The 22,387-nt window shown below is 44.1% G+C and overlaps 1 protein-coding gene and 1 pseudogene across 7 annotated transcripts; one reads left to right on the forward strand and one right to left on the reverse strand.

Moving 5' to 3' along the window:
- The first annotated feature begins 617 nt into the window (after positions 1-617).
- Positions 618-11,949, forward strand: LOC136535505 (mediator of RNA polymerase II transcription subunit 32-like). Of its 7 annotated transcripts, none has more exons than XM_066527763.1 (2): positions 618-1,103; positions 11,716-11,949. In XM_066527763.1, the coding sequence occupies exon 1, from the start codon at positions 660-662 to the stop codon at positions 1,101-1,103; it is 444 nt and encodes a 147-aa protein (XP_066383860.1). In that variant the 5' UTR covers positions 618-659; the 3' UTR covers positions 11,716-11,949. The 7 variants fall into 7 exon arrangements, with proteins under 7 accessions (XP_066383860.1, XP_066383863.1, XP_066383861.1 ...); XM_066527766.1 differs by lacking the exon at positions 11,716-11,949 and adding an exon at positions 11,175-11,199; XM_066527764.1 differs by lacking the exon at positions 11,716-11,949 and adding an exon at positions 10,570-10,585.
- Positions 6,822-8,810, reverse strand: LOC136535504 (putative pentatricopeptide repeat-containing protein At1g53330; annotated as a pseudogene).
- Positions 11,950-22,387: the final 10,438 nt, after the last annotated feature.

A 22,387-nucleotide genomic window follows, 5' to 3' on the forward strand; every position in this document is an offset into this window, starting at 1 on the left:
TTCATTCACAGCTGCAACAGCTGTAAGGTAGAGAGCAAAATACTATTGTAAAAGCAGAAGAATTAGTTGCAACGCTGAAAAAATGAGCAGCCGAACAGTTCGTTAACCCATCAAATCCGGCTTGCACCCGTTCTATAATTTTTAGATAGAATTTATTCTATACTAATGCAATTTTATATTAAATAGTATTATTCCAAAAAAAAAATCCATGCCCTAGTATTCTAGCCCTGGTCCAGATGCGGGAAGGCCCATCCTGATTTCGGTTGGGCCATTTCGTGTTTTCACCTGAGACAATAACATCGCGGGGAAGCTGCGCTGCTTTCCCGACCAGGGATGAAAACGATAAGACTATTTTCTGACGTATTCGAAACCGAATTCCTTTTGAGATGTTGAGATCTGTTTATATCCGAGTCCAGATATTCAACATCTGATACCGTATCTGTATCCGAATACTCAAATCGCATATTTATAATATCAATATCCAATCATATTCTATCCGACATAGTTAACATTATTTATATTCAAATTAAAAAAACATATAAAAATAAATATAATATCGGTGATATGCGTCCCTATCCTATCATTTTCGTCCATATTTCCGACCTTGCTTTCGGGGTCGTCGTGTAACCGAATCGACAGAAGCTGGGGGCGAGGGAGGGATGGAGGCGACTGTGGACCACCTGAGCGCGGCGTACGACGACTTCATGGCGGCGGCGGCGGCTGTGGTGGAGGCCCGCGCGCAGTCGGGCGGCGAGAAGAAGACGGCGGCCACGGACGCCGCGCTCGAGGCCTTCAAGCAGCGCTGGGAGCTCTTCCGCGTCGCCTGCGACCACGCCGAGGAGCTCGTCGAGTCCATCCGCCAGCGCATCGGCTCCGAGTGCCTCGTCGACGAGGCCACGGGGTCCGCCTCCGCCGGATCTGTGGCCGCTCCCGGCATCAGGCCCATCAGCGCCGTCCGCCTCGAGCAGATGAGCAAGGCCGTCCGGTGGCTCGTCATCGAGCTCCAGCACGGCGCCTCCGCCCAAGGGGCCGGCGGCAGCGGCGGGGCCGCTACCCCGAATGCCGGCGCCGGAGGTCAACACCCCGAGGAGGGTGGCCAGTAGGTATGGAGTTACTGAATTAACTAGTAGCGTCGTCCTTAACATATGGAATTGTAGCATTTCTCCTTTCAAGAGAAAACAAAGAACTTGTCGTTGCTGTGTTTCTATGGGTGACAGCATTGACCTTGCGGTGTTGATATTTGCAAAAACATGAACTAAGTCAATTGCGCTTTGCTGGCCGTTTTTGCCTTTCCATTTTGAGGTATACACTAGTATTCAACATTAATGTTTTATGCCTATTGGTTATTGCCCAGTACTTTACCCAGATTGCTAAAATGCTGTTCTCCATAAAAAATTCTAGTGTCATAACAAAGAATGTGAGATATATGGATCTAATTACATGATGACTAGAAAAAACCTGGGGTAATGCTGTGCCAGTTTGAAGTCTGCACCTGTTTGGCCCAGCCTGTGTATGGAGATTGGTTGTTGCAGTTTTCTATTTGAGCCAACTCTTTTGTTGAGTGAAGAGATAAGGTTGGGAACTTGGGATCCCTGTGTTGGGATAGATAATCTTTTAATAAATTAGTTCCTTTCTTGTTCTATGGATCGTAAGATTTATTCACCAGAGCTATGATTCCTACAGATTTATGATATTTGAGTTGACAAAGCAGTACTGGTTTTCATTGTCCTCAGAGTATATTCACTTGTCATTTTCACAAAGATACAAACTGAAATACTGAATTGAACAGTGATTTAGTAACATGGCTACCTAAAATTAGACATACCCACCACTGTATCTCAAATGTATGCTAAACTATTGTGTGTAGAAAAAAAAAATTAGTGTGCTACTACATGACAGTATGCTTATAGCTTATTGGAAGTAAGCAGAAATGTGGAAGATGTTATAATCTGTTTCAGTGTCGATATTATAGGATCTATAGACAAAGTACAATTTCACAATTTGATGGCTGCACTCAAGAGAATTGGCTGGGGACTATGAACTGTTAGGCATTAGCAGAGAAACATGCATTTACATCCAACATTATGAGGAAGTGTATGCCATAATGGTAGAGGATATGATGAGTAATGTGCAGTATCATACCAACAACAGTAACATAGATTAAGACCACAACTGATTGTTAAAATTTGGCCACTCAATATATGCAGTGCACCTAAAAGAATATAGTTGAAATGGGTTATATAATCTGTATAGAAATTTTAAAGATTGTAACATGCCAAGTTCAGGAAGTAGAGCTAGATAAAATATTAGCTCCATACTTATACTACACTTTGATAAATGTAACATGCTGAATGATACTATCATGTGAGAAAGGATATCAATTAATTCAAGAATATATTAAGACCTGAAACTGCTGAACTTAAAACACAATAAACTAATAAATTAAGAGCATAGTTAATATATACTCGGTGTATTAGATCTTAAATCTACATTGACAGGCCTTCTTGTGCACAGGCCCACATAATTCCATTTTTAAGCACACAAAATCAGGGAATACAAACTCTTAAATCAGTTCTTGCAAGCACTATTGTTGCATTGCTCTCTTGTAACAAAAGAGACCTGCATCTGCATATCCAGTCATAGCAAAGTACAATTGAAATAAATGCCATGAAACAACCTATAAATTGCCATGACGTAATGAAAAGCAGTGAGGGCAGCATGCTGGGGTGCTGTTGTTACGTGAGGATATCATAGCCATACTTACGTACCTGTAGAGCAGCATTTCTGCCAGTGATTTCTGAGGAAACAATTTCCATCCAAATTGTAGTGCATCCCTATATCTGCATTTATTGCAGTTGCATGTAACAGAAACTGTTCATGGAGGTTGCAGCATGTCATAATGTGTATGCTGGAGTTCAAAAGAGGAAGCAAAACATGGCTTAACACGAGGTAAAACTCCTAATCCAACTGCACAAGACAGCTAAGCAAATTTGCAGGCTGTCCACCGGCCTTCTTAGTAGCAGTGTAGTAGAAAATTGCTGCAGAGTTCAGAATTTACAGGTTTCTGCAACGTGACAAAAACAATATAATTTAAAGTTCAATTTTGTCCAACACCTTCTTTTACCAAAATAAAAAAAGGAGGAATACTCCATAAAGATTTATATCTGCTGCTACTGCTTTTTGTATAATTCTAACTGAAGTAAAGCTGAATGTAATATGGACCACACTCAGGAAACCAAGATATGTTAATGCTTTAAATTTTATGGATTTTGAAAAGGCAGTAGAGGTATACAGGTAAATTTAGACTTGGATTTAGTATTGGTGCCCTCCATAAATCTGTATAGTAGAAGTAGAAAGGCGATAATGCCCCAAAATTGCATCTCCTTGGGTTACTAAAACTCGTGGCCTAAACTCTGGCTGTGAGGCATTATCATCATTCAATGGATCAATTCATTATCCAACAAAGATTGATGCTGGTACTGGTAATATCTTATTCAAGAAGAATGATTTTAATGTATCAGAATATATGTCCCTGATTAAGGTTATGCTGTATTAAGAATTCAGTTAGCAAGAAAAGCATCATAAAGAAGGTACCTTCATATTTGATAATGTACTGATCCATGTTATTAAAAGGATTGATCCCATTCAGTTCAAATATTTTTGCCTTTATCTTATATATGTTAACTTTAATCTGAGTAAACCTCCGGAGCCTTCGCTATTCTTAATAACACCGTTAAATTCCGAACTAAAATCCAGGAAAATAGGAGCACTCAAGTTAAGTCGAGGACTTGAACCCGAGTGGATAGGTTCGACCACAAGAAATCGAACCAGCTAAGCTACACTCAGTTTGAAAGGACTATGTAATTAACCCACCTAATACTGTGACAAGGACATCGACACAATGTCAATGCCCAATCCCTAGCGTCCAGGTAAAAATAGTGTACTGGGAGAATGCTCTTCGTAGCATGTGGGTTACGTTCCATCGGGACCTCTATTGCCATCAAATGCATCATCTGACATTTCTTAATTACTGATATAGAATGGTGGCAGCAAATCCTCGTCAACAACAAATGATGTTGTGACGCTAGCAAGAGGGAGTATTGCAATTCTTGAGACCTGGTTATACACAGCAATTGATACAACTAGCTCTAAGTTCAGCCAGACCATGCCAATTTGATTCTGCCTTAATAGCAAGTAATTTCTGCTTGCCAGCTTCGCCCAAACTCGATCTGAGGAACCAAATATGTTGGCTTGTCCTTCAACCATGCTAAACAAGGATAGACAAGAGTGGGAAAGAGGGTCAAGTTGCAATGAGAAACTTTATGATCACTGGGGAGGATTTTATTATTTTTTATTTTAGCGAGCGTCCATTATTTTAGGTGTGAATTCTCCTTACCCAGTGAGTCTACAGGAGGTATAAGACCTTGTTATGTTTTTTTTTTCAACTGGAACTCCCCTTACCCAGTCGCATGTATATCTTTTCAAGTATAGTTTCTAAATTATACATTTTGATAGACATGTGTCCTGTTTATGTGCAGCAGGCCCTCCAGTGTGTAAGTATAGAACAAACTTGTGTGGTACTCAAATAACGGTGATAATGTAACTGCAATGAAAGGACAATATTTAGGCTGGAAGAGGGAATTTCAGCTTGTAAAATGTCCTGCAAAATGGTTGGAACATGGAGCTTACCTGTCCAAGGTCCTGTCCATGTCCTTATGCCATTCTACAAAATTGAGATACTTTCCTTCCCAACTAGATGTCTCTTTCAGCCTCAATTGATATTGTCATTTGCTAATTCCTTACAGCGGAAACTGAAAAATGTCAGTTAACCAAACATAAGTAGTATAGAAAACCACTATGAGGAGCTTGAGTTCATAATCACTTCATTACGACACTGACCATTCAGCAACAAAAAACTTTATGGGCAACTAAGATATAGTATATAGCAGTATAGCACCTTACATTCCATGTGGTCAGTTATATGTCAAGTTTCTTCAGTGACATTCTTAATGATCTACTGTTACACTCTGATGGACCACTGTTATGCGGTCTATATTAATAACTTATTGATTCGTGATGATTGTCCAGTTATGAGCCTGTATTAATGACTTATTGATTCGTGATGCTTGTCCTGTTCATACGAATTATGATAAGTTAACTTTATTATTATACTTCCTCTGTTCTAAAGTGCCACTTCTCTAACTTTTTTGACTAAGTTTATAGACAATTATTTTAGAATATACAGTTTCAAACAAATATACTGTCAAGACGTATTTCATGATGGATCTAACGAAACTAATTTGATGTTGTAGATATCGGTGTATTTTTTAAAATAAATCTGGTTAAAATTCAAAATGTTTGGTTTAGGACAAAACTGAAATAAGCTACGTTTTCGAACTAGGGATCATTTAATACGTTAAACAAAGAACAACCCAGGCATAAAAAAAAGAACAACCCAGGCATCATCATGTGGATTGCTATGTCACGCACAGTTTTCCTAGAGGTAGGTTAAGATTCACTATAGGTGCGCTTGCTACGCTTTCTTAGCAGTGCCACTTGCATTGTTGCATTGGCTCAATTTCTAACTAAACTTTGGCATAATAAATGTGGACTAATTTTTTTTTTCACATTGCTTTTTCGTTGGCGTGTCATACTTTGCCTAGTTTAGGCGTGGCGCTGGCAAACTTATTCGAGAGCCAAACAAGCCCTAGGTACTTGTTCTACCCTTGTACAGTACCCAATCATCACATGGTGCGTGTTAGCATTTGAAGTGTGCTAACGTTTTGTGTAAGCAGCGGTGTTTCCTCGATCAATGACAATTATGCAGGCCTTCGCGACCAAATCATGCCACCAGAATGATTGCTTCGGCTAAACTTAAGGCACACAACAATGGAGGGAGATAAGAACTGTGATAACTGTAATGGCAAATCTATTTATTTCAGATGAATGAACTGGATGAGGAAAAATTGTAGTCCAAATCAACCTCTGAATAATAACATTTAAGGTTTTGACGCCTGTAATTTTACTGAATCTCTAAGAAAACAAAATGGTCTACACAACACTAACAGCTTTTGGTTCACGGTCTAGCTCGCTTGCCTGCTAGGCAGCGATCTCGGTAACCAGGCACTCGAAATGATTCTTCTTTAAAATATAAAAGAAATCACAGTATACAAATATTTGTGTTACTGGCCTCCAAAATAGAAAGACAATTTTGTGGTGTCGGTATATCGCTCCTTTTATATTAGTACTATAATACCAATATAAATCTGGTTTCTAAAAGAAAATCATACTGCCTGTCCATGGTGCTGCCAAGAGCAAATCAAATAAAAAGTAGTAGCTGTGCTTGCTAATTAAAAAGTTGATCCTCGAAGAAATCTGCATCACCAGCCCTGCATAATCCACCCATGCACACTGCGGTATCAGTAAAAAAAAAAAATCTAAAACCAGGCATGTTTCCTTCATGTTCACATTTTACCAAGCAAAGTCAGGCGTAAAATAATTTCTTAGCATGTGTTTGGTTCACAACACGACTGGCACATCAAACATGCCTGGTTGGTAAATGTGAACATGAAGTGTTTGATGTGCCATAGTCGTGTTTTTCAGAGAGTCATTTTCAAGGTCTGGCAAATTATGGCAGCCATAAAAAGCGATGAACAAATATGGCGCCACATGTCTGACAAATTTTTGAATGAAAATGACTCTGAAATGTGGGGTACAGAGCTAAGAAAAATTTGTCAGACATGTGGCGCCATATTTGTTCATCGCTTTTTGTGGCTGCCATAATTTGCCAGATCTTGCGAGAAGTCTTTAGCTCCGACAAAGTGAGGCATTAATCAAACAGTCTACACAAATGCACTGCATAAACCATTGACTGACAGGCGTCCAACAAATTTCACAAAAAAAAGGTCCAAGTATAAATACCAATATACTCGTACCATTCAAGTATTTAGATGCACATGACCATGTTAAGGTCAAAGGGAACACAATCTCCAGAAGCATGCTAGAAAATCCTTAACTACAAGTATAAGGATATTGCGTGCGTTATACACATATGACCAAATATATAATTATAGTAAGAATTTTCTAGTGATCCAAATTGCCAGTGATCCAAATTCGAATCAGGCAGCAATTTTTAAACAAAAAAAAATTTGTCTAGGACTAATCACTATGCATCAAATCCACAAAGATATCTAATCAAGTAAACCTTATAGACTCTAGCTGCTTCTCTAACCTCAACTTTCCACGATCATTGAACACACCACCCACAGCTTTCTCCCATCCACCTGACTCCAGAGCATTCACCTTCGCCAGTCTGCACAACACCGACTCCAGCAACAATGCATCTCCTTCCTTCTCAACCCCCTCAACAAACTTCCTTGTGCCATCCATTCTTGGTGCAAAACCCTTGACAGTCATGTCACCCAAAACCTTGTTTGCCTCATGAAACTCACCAGCAGCACACAACCCATCGAAGAGCATTCTGTAGGTCACCACATCTGGAGGGAAGCCCCGCCTTGGCATGTCCTTGACTAATTCAATCGCATCCCGCCACTTGCCCAGCTTGCACAGACCCGCAACCAACGTACTATAGCTCACCCCATCTGGCTTGCACCCATGCTTCGTCTGCATGTCATCAAGCACAGCCAATGCAGCACCAGGATCTCTCTCATCCTCACACAAACCGGCAATCATGGCATTGAAACACCACCCTATGAGGCACGATCTCCCTCTCTTTCATCTCCTTCAGCAATCCAACTACCTCATCTTTGCGCCCTACCTGGAACAATGCCCGTACAAGCGTACCATAAACAGCTGAAACTCGCACAAGTTCTGCGTTCCCGGCCATCTCATCCTTGAGCCTCATTGCAGCATCTACCTTCTGTCTCTGGCAGAGCCCCTTGATGAGACTGGCATACAAAGAAGCATTCGGCGACACGTTGTACCGCCTAACCATGGCCTCCTTCACCTCGAATGCTTGTTCCAGTTTGTCAGCGTCGCATAGTGCAGCGACCATGATGCCGAACGTGGTGACAGTTGGCGAGACTCCCATAAGCAGCATTTCGTCGAACAGGTGGCGCACGTGCTCGAGGGAGCCCGCCGCTGCCGCCGCTCGCATGAGGATGTTATAGGTGCACTCGTTGGGTGAGATACCGGCGTCGCGGCAGACTGCAAGGAGGTCGCGCAGGGGGGAGCGGCAGGCGAGCAGGGCGGTGAGGAGGGTGTTGACTGCATGGGCTGTGCGGGGCTCGGGGAAGGCCGGGTGAGCGAAGGTGCGGCGCGCGGCGGCAGGGAGGCGGGCGCGGCCGTAGGCGGAGATGACTTGGCAGAGGAGGTGCTCTCGAGGCCCAGTACCGGAGGAGGGGACGGCGGGCGGGAGGCAGGAGAGGATGGACTCCATGGCGGAGAAGAGGCGCGCGGCGGCAAGCTTGGAGATGATGAGGTCGTAGCAGCGGAGGGAGTAGCGGAATGGGGCGGAAAGCGTGGCGTTCGGCGGGTTAAGGAAGAGGCGGAGCGCGGCGGCCGGGTCCGTCTCCCGGAGGAGGGCAGCGGTGAGGTGGTCCGACGGGAACTTGCCGGCCATGGCGGCGGTCGGCGCTATCGGTTCAGCACCACGGGATACTTATAGGGCTCCTTTGGATACAGATCAGGCCCAATAAACGCGATCTATTTTGAGCGAATTCCTCCCGAGCCATTATAAAAGATCGTAATTCTCAAAAAGTTACGCGGACTTTAGCGCTATTGCTTTAATTTTTTTTCCTCTATACCACTATCGTTAGATTAGGTTTTAACAGTGTCAAAATGTAGGTGTAAAAAATAAAAAATACTCTTAGATCTAAATATGTTATTAAATTTTTTTTTTGAGCATCTTAACGATTTTAAATGAAAAAACTCAAAATTTGAAAGTTGTAGATCTCGTCGAGATCTATAATTTTCATATAAAAATTATCTTCATCTAATTCGTAAAAAAAGATATGATTTGATATGATTAATATATCTTAAAAAAATCATATCTTTTTTGCGGTATTAAATGATTATATCAAATCATATCTTTTTTTATGGAATTAGATGAAGATAATTTTTATATGAAAATTATAGATCTCGACGAGATCTATAACTTTCTAGTTTTGAGTTTTTTCATTTAAAGTCGTTAAGATATTAAAAAAATTAATGACATATTTAGACTTAAGGTATTTTTGACTTTTCACATGTATAGTTTAATATCGTAAGATCTCAGTATGACGGTAGTGATATTGAGGGTAAATAAAAGTTAAAACAGTAGCGTTGAAGTTCGTTGAACTTTTTTGAGTGGGTCACACCAATTACAATATTTTTTTAATAGCTCACCGCACCCTTCTCCAACTCGAAGCAGCGCCACCCGCGCGACCTCTCCATGGCGCCCGGCGGGACCCAGAGCTCGTCTCCTCCGTGAGGGACTGACGCAGACACGCCGTGACGGCGAAGTGGGAAGCGGGCGCGGCCGGCGGCCCTGCCCCTGCCGGCCTGGGGCAGCCCTGGTGCTTGCTGCAGGCTGCACTGGTGCGTAAGTACTTTCTGACTCTGCCGTGCAAGATTTGCCGCTCAGTTCTTGGAATCGGTACTGTGTGGTCGGTAGTTGTCCGCGCGCATGTCTTCTTGAAAGGAAACAGTTTTGCTCAAGGCCGATTGAAGTGTTTACCAGTTTTATGTATGAAATCATGATATTTAGATCGATGAACTCATGAACAGATCAGCTTCAACACTGGAACAATCAGTTCTATCAAAATCCGTCAGGCTGGATCTTTAAACCGCAGAACATTGAATTCTGATATTCAATTTCCTCGGGAACAATGAAACATTTTCTGCATTTTCATATGGGGCTTCAGGCTTAAGCAGTTGGACAAGCAGAGTATATTGGACAAGCAGAGTACAGTGGGAAACGGTTCGATTTTTCAGCAACAAAATGTTAGAAACAACCAAATATGCCCATCTTTTTGTCAGTCTTGTATCAGCATTCGCAAATGGAGACTGTTCTGTTTTGCCCTGATCAGTATTAGCTTTTAGAACTAGTCAGTATGTATTCGCAGACAGTCATTCTATAAATCACCTAGTTTGTAGAACCAATCAGTCTTGTTCCTGAAGATTCGATGACTGGAGCAGCTAACTTATCAAATTTCTAACATAATTCATCCAAAATTATCTCTCTTTCTTGCTTGCAAACCAAGATATCCTTAGGCAATATATATAGTTTTCTTTTGAGGTGGAGGATACAAAATTATCTCTAGAAAAATTGGTCCACACTGACTACAAAGGAATGTATCTGAAGTGTGCTTTTAGATGGCAAATTATCTGCAGGAACCCTTATTCAGTGAAATCAAATTATTTTTCCTCGAGGATCAACTTCACTCTTCATGTATGTGAAGCATGCTTAGTATACTATGTTGCCCTTTTAGTTACCATTCTTTCTATTTTCTTCCATTAGAAATATACGCAGTTATATAATATCTATTATTCTATTTTCCTAAGAAAAGGATTTCTGTTGCATTTTGGTTTTAGCAACTAATTTTGCCTTTCTGAGTTGATTTGTTGTAGGGGAGGAAAAGCTGGTTGGATCCGTGATTAATGCGATTCCACATTTGGTACGGGCACAAACATATTGTATATAACATCATGCCTATATCTTAGCAGCGTTGGAACGGGAACATGGCCACGTTCCACTGTTCTGGGAACGTCCACGTGCAATGTATGATGACCGTGGGTAACAATGCGAATGCATCCTGTGTTTGTACTAAGACTAAAAAAACAGTGTTAACAATGTGAACTGGAGTTATCATTTCCAGTAGCTTGGTGCTGCATTACGTTTTCAGTTTCCACATGCCATGCCCGAGAGTCCAGACCATCAAGTGGAATGGATTGCTTGGATAACTCACCAAGATATACATAATTTGAGGGAAAATTTCTCTTCCTCTCTTCCATGTTGCACGAGATGCACTTTTTCATCTATTTAGACAACTGTATGGTTCTTCACATCTGGCTTTACTTTAGTAGATGTCTGTTTTCTATCTTCATTTTTAGAGACAGATTATTTACATGTCAATTTAATTGGACAATTAGCTTCAATCCATATTTGCTTAGAACTGAACATTCTGTTCTACATGCAACTTTTCTTATTTGATCTGGTGCCACTGTACTCTCAGGGGCAGAGCTTGGAATGGGACAAGGAAGGTGCTTAATAATGAGATATTAGATGTAAACCATACTTTTTGACATGTTAATCATGGTTATACTGCTTCAATCAAGGTTCTGTGCATATAGGGCTAAAAAGGGGAAACATGGGTGGCGGGTGTGGTGGGGGTGGGGGTGGGGGCTTTACAGCCCTGGCAACACCTGCCCTTGTAATCCTGTTCTTGGTTGTGTTGTTGACATTCACTGTTATGTTTGCATGCTTAATGATTTAATTTGTACCCAGTTTTTTTGTGTAAAACCTCTTATCTCTAAGATGGTTTCATGGTTCTTTTTTTTAACTTTCTTATTTTCATTTCTTTGCCAATGTTAGAAGAAAATGCTTTATTCTTGTTTGCCTGATACTGATACTCCATAAAAGGGACAACACCTTACTTTTTCTGTAGTTCTTTTTCATTATGTGTTCATTCAAAATAATTTTGGGGTTTATATTTTTTTTGCTGTAACCCATTTTGTATGCTGCTGATGTTGACTTCTCTCTTCATGTAATTGCAGGCCTAATCATGCAAGTTTTGGCTTTCGTTGAGTCATGCTACCGATGATTGTTGTAAGTGTTGAATGCAAGGATTTATAGACTATGATCGTATCTTTGCTGGTTATGTAGTTGGATAAATGTACTGGATTTGTGCCTAGACAAAAATGCCGAGATAGATCCTATTTATTTTTCTATATCCATTTGTTCTGTTTGTAACTAATAAGCTACAGAATGTTGTGACGAATTAATAGTTTTTATGTAATTGTGCTGAATTTTTACTCGACAATAGTTTTTATGAAATCTGTGACTTTTTCCTAATTGTTTGAATGTATTTTTATTGGCCGGGATTTATATCCTTATGTCATCCAAATGGTGTATGGAAATTCCTCCCCGATGGGGTTACAGACCTGGCGGGGAGAGGGCGGCATTGTGCACGGAAAGAATTCCCTTTGGGGCTACTTTGGCAGTCAGGTTTCCCGCCGGGATCCCACCCTTTTCCCGACGCCGCGAGTCCATGGGCCATCCTCCCCCGTGGCAGATTGCCGTAGCATTTGGAACCCCGAGTGACGGAGTTTTGGAGCTCAATTCCCTCTACTTTCCACGGGGGAGAAATCCATGACCCAATTGGCCGGGAAGCGCTCCCCTCGCTCACTGCTGCCTCTATTTCTCTTCCTCGTGTCGCCCGTCACCGCCTCCGTCTCGCGTCGATGCCTCCGTTTGTGTTCTTCGGGTCGTCCAGTCTTGTGTCGCCTCTGCCTCCATGCCCGTGTAGGCTTCCTCCACCAACTCCCTCGTGATCTACCCCTGGTTCCCAAAGGGCAACAGGGGAGAACAACATTTCGTGGATTGCCTCCACCGGGAAACGAGGTGCCCTCAAAATCCCCCGTCAGGGATTATGGCCCTGGGTTACCTACCCTTTGCTCCCAAATCAAGCCTTGGGGTCAATGTTTTTTTTTCACCCCTCCATCCAGAGGAGCCCTTATTAAGTTATTATGCGACTCTATACACGCAATATATGAGCATCAAATCAGGTCGGCGGTGATTCCCTTGTCAGTATGAACACAAGAACATGGGCGGTGAGACCAGCGACGCCGCACTGCAGATGAACAGAGACGATGAACATGAACCATAATAAACACGATCCTGCTTCTGATGTCTGCACGTACTTGTGTTCTCATGGCATACGTGCACTGTGCAGCATGTTGATAATTGGTTAGTTTTACTTTATGATGATGCATGGCAATGGCATGCAGCACGCATGCACCGGAGCTTGGGGTGGGGCTGTGAGACGAGGTAAAAGAGAGAGAGACTCTGGGAAGATCTGGCATTGCACATGATTTTTTGTCGTTCTTGGTTGCGTTTCTGCAGTCGCCGCAGCAAGGCAGGCACTACGAAAGCAGGAGAAAGAGATGCGTCAAACCAAGGGTCCGAGACATTTTTTTTTTTTCTACCAAGGACTTAGCGGGTGTTTGGTTTGACGTCTGAGAACTTACTTGGTCCAGACAAGGATCCCAGGCGTTCATTTTCGTGTGCCTGTGGACAGGATAGCTGCCTAGCTGTTCAGCTGCCTGCCAGGCAGCATCCAAACAGCCCTGTACTGCCTGCTGCTTTTCTCTGTGTGCGTGTCGTGCGCCCATACCTTGACCACGGTGTTGCGTCCAAGATGCGTTATGAGCATGAGTTGTGTTTGCTTTTCAGCTAGAAAAAATTACTTGAAACAGAAGGTCGGGTCAAAGCGGCCTTCGGAGGGGATGCAATACATAATTTTCGGTTTCCACCGTGTTTTGCTCATGGAAGGAGATGAAGAGCGGCCTTAAGTCGCGACCCGTCGCGCGCTATGGGAGCGCACAACCCTGTCTCTGTGTTCTTCCTCATCGCGCCACGCGTCTTCTTCTTCCCCGACGCTAATAGCCCACACTTTCACCGCCATTCTCTATTAGCATATATATTAGCAAGAGAAATGTTACTTTAGATTTTAGTATGCTACAACTAAAATATCCAAACATGAAACAATATCATAAGCTTCAACAGGAGATGTCGACCTACACTAGCTTTAGCTTTTGAAGTGGGAGTATTGCGGAATCAAACAAACCGAGACACTTCACGGAAACGGGGGCAAACAGCGAGCTTTCCTCATTTCCTATGGAGTGTATGGTATACCTAACACATAGATAGTTTAAGAAGGTTCCAAAGCTTAAAACTGGCTGTCCACATTTCCCTTTGTTAGGTGATGGTCATGTACAAAAGCCAAAGAGTCCCTATCTTGCTTCTGTCTTAAATGTATTTTTTTCTTACGTCTTCTGCCGCCTTATGTTAGCATTCTCTTTTTTAGGTTCCGGGGTTGATGGGGATGGAAAAGAAGATAAGTGAGAATAACCTGTGAACATTTTGTGTGATTTGACTACGCTAAAATATCAACATGGAAAATAAAGACCACTGCACCAGGAATTTTTGGGTTGGAAATATTTGCCAATGTGTCGACGAAATATGGTCGGCAGTCTACCTAGGGATATGCCCAAGGTAGTAGATTGTTGGCAGACAGATGCGCAAGCCACAAACAAGACGGTGACACAAGACAGACACGAGGTTTTATCTAAGTTCGGCCGCCAAGAAGGCGTAATACCTACGTCATGCGTCTGATTGTATTGCTGTATATCAATGAGAGATGTTTTTTAGAGGGGTCCCCTGCCCGCCTTATATAGTCCGGTGGGCAGAGTTACAGATCTGAAAACTAATCCTAGTCAGTTACAATTGTCATAGGTGACCGGATAAGGATTCCTATTCTAACCGACCAAGATCTTGCTTGATCGTCAAATCTGTCTTGACTCCTTGCACGGGACTCCGAACAAGTTGGCCGGGCCGCGCGTCGTCTTTTGGTGGACCGGACCCACTGATCCGGGCCGATCCAATCTTAGCCGTAAGGGTATAGGGGTTAATACCCCCACAGCTAGTCCCCGAGCACCATGTATTATGCTGCGACACGCCATTTTAACCTTCTCCGAATAGTAAGGCTTGAGTCCTTGACATTTCTGACCACCGTTGTCGCCGGAGAAGTAGGTTGTCCGAAGAATGTATGGTGCTCTTAAGAAAAAGAAAAAGATTTCCATCCTGTGAAGTGTGCCCACTTGTATTTCTGAAAAGAAATGTAAGTGAATCTTGAAGCGTAGCATCCTTAATCATCAGAGGCGTAGGGGTCGAAAAACAAACACATTCACCGCAAGGTGAAGTGTGCCCACTTAGTCCCCGAGCCTGGTAGTAGGTGACGTAGGCACATGGTGCCAGGGTCTAAAAAGAATTCACAGTTAAGTTGAGAACCCAATCGTCGTACAGGCAATATGAGATGCACCGACAGGTGCATCGTACCGATGTAGTCCCCGGGCTTGCTGGAAGGCGAAGTATGAGCCTTGTAGCAAGGTCTAAATAAATGTCTGTCAACTGTATGTGAGTACAAATCACATGTAGCCGAGGAGAACGACCTCCGAGCAGTGGTCGGGTCTGTTCCCGAGCACAATAGTAATCCGTTTAATCAGTCAAAGCATAAGGGTCGATTAAATAAACACATTCACCGTAAGGTGAAGTGTGCCCACTTAGTCCCCGAGCCTGGTAGTAGGTGACGTAGGCACGTGGTGCCAGGGTCTAAAAAGAATTTCCACTGGAGTTAAGAATCCAATCGTCGTACAGGCGATACGAGATGCACCGGCAGGTGCATCATACCGATGTAGTCCCCAAGCTTGCTGGAAGGTGAAGTATGAGCCTTGTAGCAAGGTCTAAACAAATGTCTCTCAATTGTATGTGAGTACAAATCACATGTAGCCGAAGAGAGCGGTCTCCGAGCAGTGGTCGGGACAATCCTCGAGCACATTAGTGGCCGGAGCAGTCCCCGAGCACGGTAGTGGTCGTAGCAGTCCCCGAGCACGGTAGTGGTCTAGGCAGTCCCCGAGCACGGTAGTGGTCTGGACCATCCTTGAGCACAAGACATGCAGCGAAAAAACGAACGCCGCTTGTACTATTATTTGGTGTATTTATTTATCTTCTTATTCTGTCAAGTCCAATCGTACATGTCTGGTCAAAAAAGCAGACAGGTATAGCACGTCATACTGTCTTCTTGCCCTTTCTAGCAAACAGTCGATTGGCACATGTAAAGAGGTGCATCAGTGTGGGCCCTCTCACACTAGCAATGAAGAGGCGCGTACACTGGTAACGAAGGAGCACGTTTATTTGCGTAGATCTCGAGGTTGTGAAAATAACCGTCTGTGGCGCGTGCGCACGTCTCCCAAGAATCTCGGGCGGACGAAACGACGGAACTCTTAGTTATTTATAATATAGAACTGGTAAGTTATTTTTTACCGATCTCCATTATCATTCACCGCCACAACCTTCTTCTTCCTCTTGCCAAACCCTATACCTCCGAAATCATCACCAATCACCCCTCTACCGTATCCACCCCTTTAGCAAGGACAGATTAATGGCGAAGAGGGATGCCTAGAAGAAAGCCGGAGTCACGGTGAAGGAGTGGTGGAAGTCAAGGAGCAATGAGCAGACTATCGAAGACCTCGTCACCATGGGAGTGCTCCACAACAAGGCACTCGCGGGATAGCGCGCGCCGGAAGGAGAAAGCTACCCCGATCCACAACCAGGTGAGATTGTGGTTTTCGAGGATTTCTTCAAGCGGGGTTTTGGGGTTCCAGTGCACCCTTTCCTTCAGGGGCTCTGTTTGTATTACGAGATTGGGATTTGCAATCTGCATCCCAACTCGATTCTTCTTGTCTCCACCTTCATCCATCTTTGCAAAGCATATGGTGGCTTCCAACCCCATTTCGACCTCTTCTGCCATCTGTTCTGTCTGTGGAAGAAAGGAAGTGGCGGCTCGAAGATAGCCAGAGGTGTATACCTCAATCTGCGTGATGGGATGAAGGCCCAGTACTTGCATTGCCCTTGGAACACGTCGCTGGACGACTGGTACAAGAAGTGGTTCTACATCTACGAAGAGCTGAACACGATCACCCTGTGCGACGTGGGGTTCATTCTGGAGAAGAAGAATAGCTAGTCGGAGAAGCCTGAGCACTTGGAACAGATCGTAGAACTGCTTGGGTTTTCGGGGTATTGGGTAGCCATTGCATCGTCGCCATAGCAACGGCTACGTTGGCGCTTGGAGTCCTGAAGACCTGTTTGTCCCCCACCCTGTCGAAAGCATTGTTGAGGTCGCGTGGTTGGACCCTTATGCGTCGTGCCTCCTCTTCTGCTTCAGCTTTGATTTGCCGGCGATTAAACCGGTCAATATTGCGTGCCTCGCGTGCAATCCTTTCTTGTTCTGTTTCGCCAACTACTGGCGGTTCGTCATTACTGACAACATTGATCAAATCCCCTCGCCTTGGCGGGAAAGACGGGAATTGTGGGAACCCTGGGGCATGGTCTGGGATATCCAGATCGTATTCGATGCCTTTATCGTCGTGATGCTGGAGCTCGGTGTGGACGGAGGCATTAGATGCGACGCCAGACGAGGAGCTGGAGTCACCCTCTTGGACCGTGTGGATGGATCCTTCTTGATAATCCTTAATCCGGATCATGTTGATGAAGTTGCTTGGCCTCGGCCGAGGCTGATGTACAAAACACAGATCCGAGCAGCGTTGTATGTTATACGCGTAGTTGGAGGTAGCGTTTCGCAGGCCGTAGGGCTGGGCCTGGTAGTTCTCCGTTGGGGCTTCGTACTCGAAGAGCCGGAGACCCGTCGCGGAGGTTGGCCAGCGACGAGCAGAGCGCCCTTTAGGAGTAGATATGACCACGAGATCTGTACCAAGTCGTGCAGGACGACTGGCCTGAACTGGTCGGGTAGATCTGTTGTGGGGAGCGGTTACCTGCTCATTAGGTTGACTTTGAATTGTACTTACCAGAGCTAGGGTTTCAGCGAGTTTGGTGCCGACCCGATTGATGGAGTCGAGCAGGTCGGTGTTGTCGATCTGCTTTCCTTTGTAGCGGGGAAGCAGACGACGGGTTGTCGGTGTGGCTGAAGATGATGCAGGCGTGGTCAGAGCAAGATGTACCATGGTCGGAGCCAGATCCATTATGGTCAGAGCTGTATCCACCATGGTCGGAGCCGTATCTACCGTGGTCAGAGCCGTAACCGATGCAGGTGGAGCAGTGGTCAACACAGATTGAATCTGCGCTTCCTCCGTGGTCATGGTGATGAAGTCGTCGGAGCCAGTGGTCCAGGTGATCTGGCCGACGGTGAATGTGAGGCCATTCGATGTAGCCATGGAGCTGGAGATGATGACCATCTTGTTTGCTTAGAGAGCAGTACGCACACCCCCTACCTGGCGCGCCACTGTCGACGAAATATGGTCGGCAGTCTACCTAGGGGTATGCCCAAGGTAGTAGATTGTTGGCAGACAGATGCGCAAGCCACAAACAAGACGGTGACGCAAGACAAACACGAGGTTTTATCTAGGTTCGGCCGCCAAAAAGGCGTAATACCTATGTCCTATGTCTGATTGTATTGCTATATATCAATGAGAGATGTTTTTTAGAGGGGGTCCCCTGCCCGCCTTATATAGTCCGGTGGGCAGGGTTACAGATCTGGAAACTAATCCTAGTCAGTTACAATTGCCATAGGTGACCGGATAAGGATTCCTATTCTAACCGACCAAGATCTTGCTTGATCACCAAATCTATCTTGACTCCTTGCGCGAGACTCCGAACAAGTTGACCAGGCCACGCGTCGTCTTTTGGTGGACCGGACCCACTGATCCGGGCCGGCCCAATCTTAGCCGTAAGGGTATAGGGGTTAATACCCCCACACAATGTATTGTCGATTACTGTGGTTCAAATTTCCTAGACAGAGCTCCCTCCCACAACCATATATAGACACGGTCAAAATCGATTTTTAGGGACCGTTTTCGAAAGACTACAGTTCATAGCCGGTCCTCGAACTTGTGGGCCGGGGTTTGTGTTATCCCAGTCCCTCAACTTAAAAAGTATATTTTTCCATTTGGCACTAACATGATGGGCTGGTCTAGGCCCGGCCCAGCCCGGCTAGCATCATGCCCGTGCCTAGCATGGCCCAGCCGTAGTTCCGTGCCTGTGCCGCTAAGTTAGCCTGCAGTGTCGGCCTAGGCACAGCACGGCTAAACAGGTTGGCACGGCTACGGCACGGCTCAGAGCCGTTGATCTGCCTCCCCTGCTCCTCTCAAACATTGGATGTGCCCGTTGGAGGGGGAGGGGTATATAAACCGCCTCGCCCCCATCACCATGTATCCCACCTAAACCTTAATTTATTTTGAGTGCCACTCTCTCTCTCCTATCTCGCTCTCCTCTCTGGCTCTCTCTGCTATGACGGTGACTCTCCTCTCCCACCTCCAACCTCCTCTCTTCTTCTCCCCCTCCGGTGGCCTCTTGAGCCACCGGTGGCCAGCACTGGCACATGGCACGGCATAGTACCCCCCTCTTCTTGATCTCACATCATCGATGTAGCCTCGTCCTCTCCTTGTCGTCCTCCTCTTCGTCTCCGTTGACCTCACTGGATGCCGGCTGCTCTGGTGCTTCGGATTCGAATCCATTGAGGAACCAGTGGGATGGATCCATGTTTCGTCAACGTTGCTAGCGATTCTGGTGCTCTGGCTGCGAAGGTAAGCCTAATCCTAACCCTAACCCTAACTTACTAATCCTTGCTAACCCTAACCCTAGATCTATACTGATGCTTCTTTTTTGTAGTTGTTGAGGAACCAGGAGCCGGCGAGTGACGATGCCCAGCTCCGACGATGAAACAGTTGAGGTCGGCGCCAACAAAGAGAGGCGGTTGTGTGGGTTGGCCGAAGATGACGATGAGGACGACCTGCATGAGGACGTAGAGGAGCTGTTCGACCGTAGCGCTCAGGCTCCCTTTGATGTCAACAATGGTCAAGAAGGAGGGGCAGCAAATGATGAGGAAGGTGAAGAGGATGAGAACAGTGCCAAGCGCTCTCATCCCTCTACCTCGATAGTGTGGCTGGATTTTAAGAAGCTCTTCAAAAAAAGTCAATGGTAAGAAGGTCAGGTATGCCGCTAAGTGCATCAATTGCTCTAAGCAATATTCTGCTCTCTCTAGTGGTGGTACTAGTCACCTCATCCAGCATAGGGATAAATGCCCCAGGAGGCTTGAAAAAAATCACATGTCATAGTCTCAGATCTCTTTTAATCCCGATGGTAGTATGCGTAATTGGAAGTACTGTCCTATGGTTGCACATACTGAACTTGTTCGATTGCTTGCTAGGCTAGATGTTCCTATCAGTATGGGTGAAACTGATGCATTTGAAGAGTACATTAGAACTGCTCATAATCCTAAATATGTTTTTGTCTCTAGGCAAACCACCACTAAAGACATGGTTAAATTTTTCACTGATCGCAAGGCTAAGCTTGTTGAGAATCTTAGTTCTTCTGTTGTTAATTATGTGTGTTTGACCTCTGATATTTGGTCTAGTAATGCCAAAGAGGACTACTTTAGTGTTGTTGTTCATTACATAAACTCTGATTGGCAACTAGAGAAGATGGTGCTTGGTCTTTGTGCTTATTCATATGTCCCACAATGGACAAAACATTGTTGACCGTGTTGTATCTATGCTTACTGATTATGGTTTGACCAAAAAGATGTTTGCTGTTACTTTAGATAATGCATCATCTAATGTTTCTGCCATGCGTAAACTTAGACTTGTGCTGTCTAAATATCTTGGTATTGAGGTTGTAGATGATCCTATTGAATCACAATCAAACAATGTATCATCCCTTACTGTAGTTAATTCAATGTTCTTGCATCAGCGTTGTACATGTCATATTATCAATCTGATTGTTAAGGAGGCCCTTGAGGATCTTAAGCCTTTAATTGAAACATTTAGAAGTGCAATAATATTTTTAAACTCATCTAACCAGAGAATTGCTGCATATAAAAGTTGCTGCATTGCCACTAGTGTTAGGCCTAGAAAATTTTAGCTAGACATGGAGGTAAGGTGGAATTCTACATATCTGATGCTTAAACATTTGTTTCCTCATAAGGTCACATTCACTACTTTCATGCATGCTCATTATCTTAGGATTGAAGGTGGTCCATTGCTTTTAACTGATGAACAATGGGCTATGGCAGAAAAAGTGTTTAAATTTCTTAAATTGTTTTATGATTCTACAATTATATTGTCTGGTGTGTACTATCCTACATCTTCACTTATGATTCATTATCTTGTTAAGATTGCTATACACCTAAAGAATTATGCTAATGACAGTCACATCAGACCTGTGGTTCAACCTATAATAGACAAATATAATAAATACTAAGGGACATACCCTTGCTTTTTTCTTTTGCATTCATCCTGGACCCTAGAGCTAAAATGAAAGATTTCAATAGAGTGCTTAGGAGGTTGGGTAACCTTACTGGTACAGATTATACTACTTACTAGCTTGGCACTAGAGCTCGACTTACTGATGTTTACAATAAGTATGAGGAGAAATATAGAGCTGTTAGGTTGAGAAGGACTGTCCCTCCTAATCTGTCTAGTAAGAAAAGGTCTACTTGGGATGAAATTTATGATGATGTTGGTGGTTCTGCCGGTGGTATGCATCCTCTAGCTGCTACTCTAAGTATGGCTAGATATATCTCTGCAACTATCCTGCTGCAGGCTGCAACTTCTTCAGCTTCTAATGCTTCTAAACTTGTTTCTTACTTGGACTATGACACTGTGACCCAGTTAAATGATGATTTTAACATCTTGGACTGGTGCCATCAGCACAAACTCATATATCTAGTGCTGTCAATCATGGCTAAAAACATTTTAAATGTTCCTGTGTCTACCATATCTTTAGAATCTACTTTTAGTATGACTGGCAGGATCATCAAGGAGCGGCGGAGGAGGTTGAAGCCTGAGATGGTGGAGATGCTGACCTGCATCAAAGATTCGGAGGCTGCTGAAGCAAGGCTATAACACATGGTGGAGGACAAGGAACTTGAAGAAGCATTTGAAGAACTTTATCTTAATTAGTGTCTTAGTGAACATTTATGTAATGGGACTGTAATATTCTAGACTTGTGAACTTTGATGTAAGGACAATGAACTTCTATGGAGCTGGGTTGTACTCTTTTTTTTCCTATCTAGGGTTTCTCACAAGGATGAGTTTTACCTAGACAGGTTTTTAATGAGGCAGCCATTGCACTAAAGCTCCTAATAAATTATTATTTTATTATCTCTTCCTGTGTTTGTGTGATCTTGTGAGTTTCTGTGATCTTAACATCCTATGATCTTAAGTTTCCCTGAACTTAACTTTGAGTCTGTATTGTATAAGTTTGAGATGATAAAGTTACTATCATTTATATTCTGGTCATTTTGAGGTGTTAGGCACTTATAGTGCTAGTGCCAGCTCGCGCACTACGGGCTACCGTGCCTAGTGGCATGACATGCCTAAGTCGCGATAGTGCCGTGCCTGGGACGCTAAGTCGACACGGCGGCACTATCAGCCATGACACGGCTAACATGCCGTGCCGTGTAGTGCCATGCCTGGCCAGACCGTGCCTGGCCGTGCCCATGCCAGTGCCGTGTCGGGTGGCCCGTTTGGCCAAATAAATTAAAAAGTGTATCATTTTGGTACTTAAACTCTGTTTGGGTTTCATATCAATCTAAACGGGTTTGGCCCCCACATGTCAGCTACTGGCGCGCAGCTGTTCACCCGGTGTAGCTGC

The sequence above is a fragment of the Miscanthus floridulus genome, unplaced genomic scaffold (assembly GCF_019320115.1).
Source record: "Miscanthus floridulus cultivar M001 unplaced genomic scaffold, ASM1932011v1 os_999_1_2, whole genome shotgun sequence".
NCBI classification, from domain to species: Eukaryota; Viridiplantae; Streptophyta; class Magnoliopsida; order Poales; family Poaceae; genus Miscanthus; species Miscanthus floridulus.